The sequence below is a fragment of the Malus sylvestris genome, chromosome 5 (genome assembly GCF_916048215.2).
Source record: "Malus sylvestris chromosome 5, drMalSylv7.2, whole genome shotgun sequence".
Classification (NCBI taxonomy): Eukaryota; Viridiplantae; Streptophyta; class Magnoliopsida; order Rosales; family Rosaceae; genus Malus; species Malus sylvestris.
The window spans coordinates 31,949,016-31,959,983 of NC_062264.1; the positions used below are offsets into that span (position 1 = coordinate 31,949,016).

At 40.8% G+C, this 10,968-nt stretch overlaps 1 protein-coding gene across 1 annotated transcript; it reads right to left on the reverse strand.

The window, feature by feature from the left end:
- Positions 1-6,823: 6,823 nt before the first annotated feature.
- On the reverse strand, positions 6,824-7,670 carry LOC126622785 (uncharacterized). The gene is made up of 3 exons (XM_050291505.1): positions 7,273-7,670; positions 7,071-7,166; positions 6,824-6,929 (listed from the first exon to the last, which is right to left on the reverse strand). The coding sequence occupies exons 1-3, from the start codon at positions 7,668-7,670 to the stop codon at positions 6,824-6,826; spliced, it is 600 nt and encodes a 199-aa protein (XP_050147462.1).
- Positions 7,671-10,968: the final 3,298 nt, after the last annotated feature.

The window sequence follows — 10,968 nt, forward strand, 5'->3', positions numbered from 1 at the left end:
TTCAAGTATAAAATAGAGATATTAATGTCTGATAATCGTGTTTATTTCTTGTATTAGTAAACATAGAATATGTCAGAAATGAAAATGATACTTGTTAATCTTGGGCATTTTTAGGCCCATATAATGGTGCACGTCGAGAAAGAAGACACGAAAACTCAAGGGAGATCGAGAAGCCCAAAGCCCAAAGCCCAAAGCCCAAAGGGCTTAGAAGAGGATACCCTCAAGCGCTAAAGTCGATCGCCTATGAGTTCAGTCCGTCAAGGATATGCAAAGAGCTTTCTACAAGGTCACATGGGCAGCTGACAACTTTATGGTCCAAGTCTTCAACAACAGGTCTATCTAGATGCCAATCAGGCCACATGGCAGCTCACCATCAGTGGCAAAGACCTAGGATGGGATGTAAAGGTTGTCCAAATGGCGCTCGGAGAGGTAGGGTTGGACAACCGCTCCACCCTCATCACTTTAACAGAACGCGTGATTTCAACTGAACACATATCACTTCATCGTCGAATGTCTGGTTGATAGGTGTAATGGTGTCAATATGATAGTCTACAGAGAGGTGGTGCATTGAATGCCAAGTTGGGAAGACCCAAGGCTAAGGGGTTCATTGAGGGCTATATAAAGGGTTGGGAAACCTCCTGTATTGGGGTCAAATAATGAAAAGAGAGTTCATTTATTACCGAGCATTAATTTTAGTCTTGAAATCAATATAATCCGAGCAACACCGTGAGTGTAGTCAAATTTTAAGGGATAAACCACTTAAATCTTCAAATCCATTTTATTTATTGGGATGTTTCAGAATCGATATAGTTGTTTATATCTTAGCAGACGTAGTAAACATCGATATTCTTGCTAAATGAAATTATTTATTGTTTGTCAACAAAAAAATCATCTTGTTTAACATGTTTTGTTGCATTGGACGAACTCGAATCCTAGATTTATACTAATCTAATTCATTAGCTCAGCCTCCCTCACCCCTTAAACTAATTCCAAACTCTTGTTTTGAACTTTTTTTCTGTAGATCTAGAAATAAGATAGAAATTTCAAGAAAAAATCATTTTAAAAAGAGAAGACAAAAGTATATTAAACCATGTATTGAGGTGATCATAAGTTCTTTGGTGCAACTAAAATTAGGACTATGATTCCCTTCCCTTCTTGTGTCATCCTCTTCTATACCATCTTTTCACATTCTCTATTTTGTCATTTTTTCCATAAAAAATTAATATAAAAAGTTGACATAGTTTAACCGTGACCATTCAAATAGGAAAAGAAAGATAGGAAGAAAAAAAAAATAATCCTACTCCCTAAAATTAATCCGCAAACAATCAAATAGAAGATCACGATGGACTGAATAAATTCCGATTGACGAGCTATATACATAAGTGAGGTAGCAGCCCTAGTTAGCACTAGCAGCCTAGTCCAAAAAGCTTCCATGCCTTTACAGAGATTGAACTCATACCACTTGTTGTTGTTGGAATCCAACAAGTTTATCACTGCAGCCTTGATAAATTCTAATAAACTGATGCCTTTCCAGAAAAAGATTTTGAAAAGGACAGGACCAGGACCACAGGTTAATTAATCTATGAAACGATCTTAAAGGGCTAAGCTAATTGATCAGCTATAAGCCTATAGCTAACCATGCTAAATCTCTCAATTTAAAACCTAGGCCACGTACATCCACATGCATGCATGCATGCAGTGAGAATTCTCGACAGACAAACACCATTCCCTGCTTATATAACATAAACAAGCATATGACGCTTTCCACGAAAACATTCACGCTAATACATTCTGTGGCTTTGATATCGATTTCTACTAACTATCTAACCCATTAAACGTTGTCGATGTACTAAAAAATAACGTAAACAGTACTCATACTACTACTGTATAGCGGAGGGTTTGAGATCTCTTAATTCCAACGCTATCTAAGCAATTTCTTTTTGAGGTGTCTAGCTATGTTAGCTACCTACGGACAATACCTCTATATGCGACAGAGAGAAAACCTAGAAATATATTAACCATGCATGCATGGTGTCCTTTCGTCAAACTAGATCCCTGCATACATGTTAATGACCTGAAAAGTGAAACCTAAATTAATAGTTAGGGAGGGATTGATCATGGAATGGATGCATGGTCGTCCAGTATAAACCTGTCTGCAAAACTAAACGTGTCTTAGTTTCTTAATTGTACTACTTAACAAAAAGGATGAGAAGCTAAGATCATTTAATGGGATGACATAATTACTCTCTTATTGTACTCTTGTCTAGCCTTCGAGTCTTGAATAACTCAAAAAATAATTAATAGACAAAATAAAAGGAGATCTCCACTAGTACATAACAACATATACCACGTCAATTCCATCACGGGCATCAACAGCTCATGATAGAAACTATTCAATTATCATGGTCAAGTGTAGCTCGTGGTAGATAATATTAATTCACCACAGTTAGATTCCGGCCCGTTGTTAAAAGTGAACAATCTACAATGGTTTTTAATCCCGTGATGGAATATCAAAACCACCACGCGATATGCTCGTAGTGGTTACTTCAAATGACCACACAACCTTTTGAAAATTCACCAAGCCATCGGCCCGTGGTGGATGTTGTTATGTTTTTTTTAATATAGTTAGAGTCATTATATTACTTATTATTTATTACTATATTGATTATTGATTGCAACAAAATATTTCTTTCATAATTTATTATTTATTACTATATTTGAAATACTACACTTCTGTTTAACTTTTAAATCCTATAACATCCAATATACTTTTAGTTTTATGGCTATAAGAGAGTCCCAATGATGACATAATTGTAAAACAACTAACATAATAAAAGTTAATATCTCTAATATTAGAAAGCCACAGGTACACTTTGGTGTCTCAAGGCTTCACCAAAAAGTAAAATTGACCAAAAATAATGAAAACAAATTCGCAGGGATAGTTTTGTCATAAAAATTTGAAAAGCTAGAAATTAAAAAGTAAATGTTGGAAAAGTTAAATAAAATAAAATAAATAAAATAAGACAAAAATGGAGAAGGGATGAAGACGTGATGAACCTCCAACTGCACCCACACTACCACTTCCCCGAAAGAAACTGTTTTTCCTCCTGATACAAATGAAACCGTTCTTTATACTTCGCTAAATCACCAGCACTACAACCCCACTTAGGATGAAGTCTTCTGTTTCTTGCTTCAATTTTCCCAAACAAAAATACCAAATTGCATGCCAAGAAATTCATGAATCCAAAAGTCTAGAATTGGATTGGTATTGAATTGTTCCCTCCTCTCTCTCTCTCCCTCTGTTTTTATGCATGTGTGAATTTTAATATTGGATGCGGTACGTTCGGTTTTAGGCAGAATCTTCAGAGAATAGGGAAAAATGAATATTCACATTTCAACAAATTCCACAATATGCCGGACCCAAGAAAAATGGTTATAATGTGCGTTCTTTGGCTTCATTTGGTGGTTTAACTCATTTGTTGTGCAATGCATTCACAAATTCCCTTATTAATTATTCTGGCGCATAGTTTATGCGATCATTATTAATACGATTTTTTTGCTTTTTTGCGTTAGGTCAGGATTGTATCAATCACATTGAGGAATTCACAAATCCAGCACTAGAGAAGAAAGGAAGAAGTTTGCTTTCCCCTTCTAGGAAGGGCCTTCTTCTTACTTCGAATTTCGAATGGTTTGGGTAAAAATAGGTATTTCATTTGATTTTTTACAGGTCAAATTAAGAATGACTTATTTGAATTTCTTTTGTTCACTGTCTTTGTTGTGAGTTCACCACGTTCATTCAATAAGAGGGGATTTAGGAATCTAGGATTGTTCGATTTGCCTTCTATTTTGAATGTTATTGTTCGATTTGTCTTCATTAATTTTTTTTTTCTTCATTTTTTACAAATATACATGTGATCTGTAGTCACACAACGTTTTAAAGTCATGATGAATTAGCAACTAATTAATGAATATACAATATAGTCCTAATATTAGTCTAATTTTGTATGAATTATTTAAATCCCTTGGTTTTTCGTTTCCTTAATTCGTCTTGCAACTAATTAATGAATACGCAATATAGTTCTAATTTTAGTATCTACTAATTGTCATATTTATTTTCCTTTCTTTTCTGTTTTTGTAGTTTATTGATGCACAAAACCGGAGGTCTTGGAACAACATAAATCCGACCGTGAATTTGCATGTAATGTAAATAACACAAGATGTATCGTGGTTCACCCCAAGGTTTGGGCTACGTCCACATTGATTGTATTGTATTTCTCTGAGAAGTGAGGGAGAGAGAGAGAGCTCTGAGAGTGAGAGTGTTGAGAAGGGTGAGAAGGCTCCAGAAATGCCCTTCCCTAATTATGAGGGTGAGGGGTCCTTTTATAGAATAAGGACTCCTCACTTATTACATATTTGCCTATTCCTTTATCACATAATTACATTTAAGTCCCCGAGTATTTGTACGAGATCTAAATATGAGGCCCTAAATATGGTATAAACAGTAGTCCCCCAAATCTTTAGTCAAGAGAGTCGTTTGGCTGGAGACTTGAAATTCAGTCCATGTGTGGGCCGAAGTAATTAGATGTTGTCTTGAACTGATCTTCGATATGAGGCGATGTTCAATCTAAAATGATGCTCAACTAGAAGTAACACATGATGAGAGGCTGCTCGGCTCATGGCTTATGTTGCCTTTGTTGGCTCGGTTTGTGGCGTTGAAGGTGAGGGAGTCCCTTTTATAAAATAAGGGCTCGTTCCTCAATACATGAATAATGGGTGCTCTCTAATGAAAGTGAAGGAGTCCCTTTTATAGAATAAGGGCTCGCTCCTTAATACATAAATAATGGGCTAAGTCCCCCAAGTATTTTTATGAGGCCTAGTTGATGACTAATATATGGTACGTAATGTAGTCCCCCAAGTCTTCGGTCAATAGAGTCTGTTGGTTGGAGACTTCAAATTGAATCCATGTATGGGCCGAAGTGGCGGTTGTTCGGAGGCGGTATTTGCATATCATGCACTGAAACTTTGTAGGTGAAGCTTTGCAAGTGAAGATTTGAAGCTAGAGCTCTGTAAATGAAGCTTTTGACGATGGAGCTTTTGAAGCTAGAGCTCTGTAAATGAAGCTTTTGAAGCTGATTGACATGAGTGATGCTCATGAATGTTTATGTTGTTTGACATGAGTGATGCTCATGGATGTTGTCATGAGTGATGCTCATGAATGTTAACATGAGTGATGCTCATGAATGTTAACACGAGTGATGTTCATGAATGATGGTCATAGATGTTTATGTATGATTGTCATGAGTGATGCTCATGAATGTGTATGTATGAATGACATGAGTAATGCTCATGTATAATTTGGAGTATTGGGCGTACTTTTGATCACCTGGTTGGTGGCATGAAGGAGAGTACGGGTTGTACATTTCATCACCCGGTTGGTGGCATGAATGGCTAGTTGCCAAATGATATTAGAGTACGGGTTGTACATTTCATCACTTGGTTGGTGGCACGAATGGCTAGTTGCCAAATGATATTGAAGTACGGGTTGTACATTTCATCACCTGGTTGGTGGTAATAGCGGCAGGTTGCCGAATAATTTTGGAGTACTGAGCGTCCTTTTGGTCACCTGGTTTGTGATAATAGAGGCAGGTTACCGAATAATTGTAGAGTACTGGGCGTACTTTTGGTCACCTGGTTGGTGCTATTTTGGGCTTATGGGCCTTCGCCCTCCACAACATGCCAGCCCATTTATTTTGGGTTTTATTTTTTTTATTTTTTTATTTATTTTTTAGTATTATTTCCCTCTGATGGGGTTTATACAGGTGTCTTCGAGAGATAAGAAAAATAAATTACATCATACGTTTGTCAAAAAGGTAAATCACATCATTCTGATGGGGGGTTTATTCCTTGCTTTTGCTTTCTCTTTTGCTTTTGCTTTTGTTTCTGTTTTCTCTTTTCCACCGCATATCTCTCTGTCTCTGCGCTGCTGTCTATTTGTAAAGAACATCTTTGGAGGTTATCACTTATCAGCCCTGCGACCACTTTCTTTGGAGGTTATCAACCCGCATGTGCTTGCATGCACCCCTCTTTAAGAAATTCATATTCATTGGTTGCTTTGTCTGTCTCTATCTCACATATTATATCACCCACTTCTATCTTATCTCATTCTTTCTTTCTCCACTTAAAAATGTTTTCCTGACTCATTGTTAGTGATAAAGCTGGCATTTCAACGACAATGTGAGGAGGAAGTTCTGATGTGTTTATGCCCACGGAACTTGGGAGATGAGGTTGTAGAAGTGGACGGTCACGATCCCATCGCACGCCCTGTCCATCTGCACCGACCTCACCTCCCCGAACCCCTTCATCTCCCTCCTCACCGTCCTCTCGCTGACGTCACTCGGCACTCCGCTCAAAAGCACTACCCTCGTCGCTGCCGTTGTCGCCTACAACGGTAGGCATACAATAGCCGCCGTGCTAACGTATGTGGCCGGTGCGGAGAACGGCGCGTATGGGACAACTTCGCTGATTGGCGGTGGTGGGTAGGGATAGTAAACCTGGTGGAGAGACAGAAAAAGTGGTAGGAGTTATGGCAGCGGCGGAGGATGCCCAAAAACGGGTATTTGGTTGGGGTGCCAATTTGGGTTACTGGGTCTGAATTTCTGGGCTCCGAGGTCCAGATTTCCCCGAAAACGTAGAGAGCCGGTATCTACCATGCGGTAGATGGTGCCGGAAAATCACTAAGGAAGTAAGGAAATGAGTGGTTTTCCGGTGAATAAAGACTGGGAGATATGAGTTGGGTATCTGTTCCTCTAGTCAAATTCCATGCTTATCTTCCCGAGTAATAGTAATAGTACATCTCTATCTTTCTCCCCTCTTTCTCTCTGTCTCTATCTCTCTCTGGAAAATGGTACTGAGATTTGAAGTCCGGGTAGCTATAGTAGGAAAGAAAAGCAGGCAGAGAACAGATCACATATGGCCTTGGGCTTGCCTTTTTTCCTTTTCCACTACTTTTCTTTTGTTGAATGCCATTAGGGTTCTTGCAGCCGATCTTCCAGAAGACAACGTACGCCTACTGATTGGCGCCGCACAGCCTCTTGAGCGCTTCTTTAAGCAAAAACCCCATGGCTACCGCCTCTCCGGGGTTCCAAAAATTCAGAAAATTCAAAGCACTAATCGAACAGAACAGAGTAGACAAAATTGACAGCCGATTCAAATGACAAATACATTAGTCCCGAAGAGTGTGCATTTCTCGGCGGCGCCTAACTTCCACGGCACGATCCTCTCCCCGCTTGCTTCGTCCTTAGTCCGCCGGTCTTGATGAACAGAGGGATCGGAACTCGAATAGGAAGTAAAGCCTTGTTGCAGAGCAAAGCCAATTTCAGAGCCCCACCAGTCGAAGCCGTGAGCTCAGCCGTCCGATTCCTCTCATTCTCCACCACCACAGCCGTCGATTGCCTGTTTCCCGATGTGAAGCTTGGGGGGGTTTCGTCTTTGAAGGACACGTTCCCCATGTGAAGCTTGGCGGGCAGCGATTCGACGCCGACGTTGCTCTTGATGGCGACATAGAGGCTGGCGATCGAGGCAGTTGAGACTGAGAAATGGACGCCCAGTGCAACCTTACCGTACTTCTTCAGAAGCTCTTTGAATCGACCGCCGATGGCGACGAGGGCCATTGATGGCAGATCTCAGCCATTGATGTGCACTGTTCATCGCATATCACATGTATCGCATGGCTTTGATGTCTTTGATTACTGGTGACGTTCCAGGCTTCAATAGAGAAAGGTTGGAGTTTTTGAAGCTATATAATGGCCTATGCTTCAATTCGAATGGAGACGATGCCTTCCGATTTAACTCTCAAGATCTGCACATAAAGTTTTAGAGAGAGAGATAGGGGAGAGAGATCAGCGAGATGGATATGGGTATCTTTTCTGTTTATGGGTTTTTTTTTTGTGATTTTGCAGATTCACGGCGGAGGTGAAAAATTGAGAGAGAACCGACATAACTTTTTATGTCGCTATCTACAGACGGCGCCATATGTTGATGCACAAAATCGGAGGTCTTGGAACAACGTAAATCCGATCGTGAATCTGCAAGTAATGTAAATAACACAAGATGTATCGTGGTTCATCCTAAGGTTTGGGCTACGTCCACACTGATTATGTATTTATGAGAGGATTGTGAGGGAGAGAAACCTTTGTAATGTGAGAGGAGATGTGAGAGGGGTGAGAAGGTTCCAGAATTGGCCTCCCCTAATTGTGAGGGAGTCCCTTTTATAGAATAAGGGTTCGCTCCTCAATACATGAAGGATTGGCTAGAGTTGATGCTCGCGGCGATGCGGTTGCTCAGTAGGCGGCGATGCTCTCTAATAGTGGTGAGGGGATCCCTTTTATAGAATAAGGGTTCGCTCTTCAATACGTAAATGATAGGCTAGAGTTGATGCTCGCGGCGAGGCGGTTGCTCAGCTGGCGACGTTGCTCTCTAATGAAGGTGAGGGAGTCCCTTTTATAGAATAAAGGCTCGCTCTTCAATACATAAGTGATGGGTGCTCTCTAATGAAAGTGAGGGAGTCCCTTTTATAGAATAAGGGCTTGCTTCTTAATACATAAATAATGGGCTAAGTCCCCCAAGTATTTTTCATGAGGCCCAGTTGAGGCCCAATAAATGGTACATAATGTAGTCCCCCAAGTCTTCGGTCAATAGAGTCTGTTGGCTGGAGACTTCAAATTGAATCCATGTATGGGCCGAAGTGGCGGTTGTTCGGAGGCGGTATTTGTATACCCTGCACTGAAGCTTTGTAAGTGAAGTTTTGTAAGTGAAGCTTTAAAGCTGGAGCTCTATAAATGAAGCTTTTGAAGCTAGAGCTTTTGTAAATGAAGCTTTTGAAACTATAGCTCTGTAAATGAAGCTTTTGAAGCTAATTGACATGAGTGATGCTTATGAATGTTTGATTGACATGAGTGATGCTCATGGATGTTGTCATGAGTGATGCTCATGGATGTTGTCATAAGTGATGCTCATGAATGTTAACATGAATGATGATTATGAATGTTTATGTATGATTATCATGAGTGGTGCTCATGAATGTTTATGTATGAATGACATGAGTAGTGCTCATGTATAATTTGGAGTACTATGCGTACTTTTAATCACCTGGTTGGTGGCATGAAGGGGAGTACAAGTTGTACATTTCATCACCTGGTTGGTGGCATGCATGGCTAGTTACCAAATTAGAGTACAGGTTGTACATCTCATCACCTGGTTGGTGGCATGAATGGCTAGTTGCCAAATGATATTAGAGTACGAGTTGTACATTTCATCACCTGGTTGGTGGTAATAGCGGCGGGTTGCCGAATAATTTTGGAGTACTGACGTACTTTTGATCACCTGGTTGATGGTAATAGCGGCGGGTTGCCGAATAAGTGTGGAGTACTGGGCGTACTTTTGATCGCCTGGTTGGAGCTATTTTGGGCTTATGGACCTTTGTCCTCCACACAACATTTCAGCCCATTTATTTTGGGCTTTTCGTTTTTTATTTTTATTTTTTATTATTACCCTCTAATGGGGTTTATACATATTACCCTTTAATGGGGTTTATACATATGTCTCCGAAAGATAAAATAAATTACATCACTCTGGTGGGGTGTTTATTTCTTGCTTTTGCTTTCTCTTTCTCTTTTCCTTTTGCTTTCCATTGCGTCTCTGTCTCTGTCTCTTGGCGAAACTGGAGGGCTAACTCTCCTTGCTTTTCTTGGACAACATGGTCGTGCCCATCACTCTATTTTTTTCTTTTTCTCCACTCCATTTCTTTGCCCATCCATGTTCCCCATCCCTGCCTAATGGGATCCTTTAGGCGCAATTTTTTATAATCTTCAAATCCCTAGAGTAAATCATCACTGCAGGTAATCATTTTGTTTGCCAACCCACTTGCTTTCCTTGGACAAGTTGTGCCCATCCATCAACAAAGAAAAACCGAGTAAAGGGAGCTTTTCCAGGTCTTTGGTACTACCACCTTTTAACTTGAGACTTTTTCTCTTCCTAACTTGGTAGACATAGAGAATCACCAATCCTAGTGCAGCTATTCCGACCAAGTCTCCGATGGCAATGCAGGCGATCGTGCCAGGTTGCAAACTGCTCTGCGACTGATTCTGATTCCCATTTGCTCCCTTAGAAGTGTTTGCTTCCGGGCCGATATTAAACGTTCTGGGAATGGCAGCAATCGTCGAGAAAAAACTGGTATTAGTTGTCATGTTCGGCGGTGTGGACAGAGTATAAGGAATGGGACAGAGGGTCTTCAATGGCTTCCTACAGAGCTCACTGTTTCCCACAAACTAATGTGTTTTCTGACTGAATAGAGGTCGCGAGTCCGGTATCGATCTGGTCAAGTTTGTAGAAAGAGAGGTTAAGTTCGTTCCAAGACCTCCGGAACCCTTTTCGTGAAACCAACTGGAAATTTCCCAGAGATTTTGTTGTAGGAGAAGTTCAAGTAGCACAGGTTTTCATCGCCGAAGTCGAGAGGCTGAGTCCCGTCGAGGAGGTTGGAGGAGAGATCCAGAACCTCAACGGACTTAAAAGCCAGTCGGTAGATTTCCAGAAAATTAGTTACTCCTCAAAGAAATTACAGTGAGGTTTTGTAAAGAAGTGAGAATTTTTAGGATTCTTCCTGCCAGCGCATCGTCGGAGACGTTGAGAAATTTGAGGCCCTCGAGGCTGGAGACCAACTATCCGGCAGGTCGCCGGAGATCACCTTGCTGGAGAGACAGAGTACCTGAAGTTCTACGTATTGAAGGTCACCAACCCAGATGGTCTGACCTCGTCGTTGGGCCCCTGTTTTTGTGACGGTGACTGTTGCTGCTACAGCTGCTTCAACGGCTGCTGATATGCCACGGTCTGAGGCTGCTGCTGCTACGGATTGTGGTGAGGATGATGAGGAGCCGCCCCGTAAGGCATGTAATGATGCGGTGTAGAGAGGGC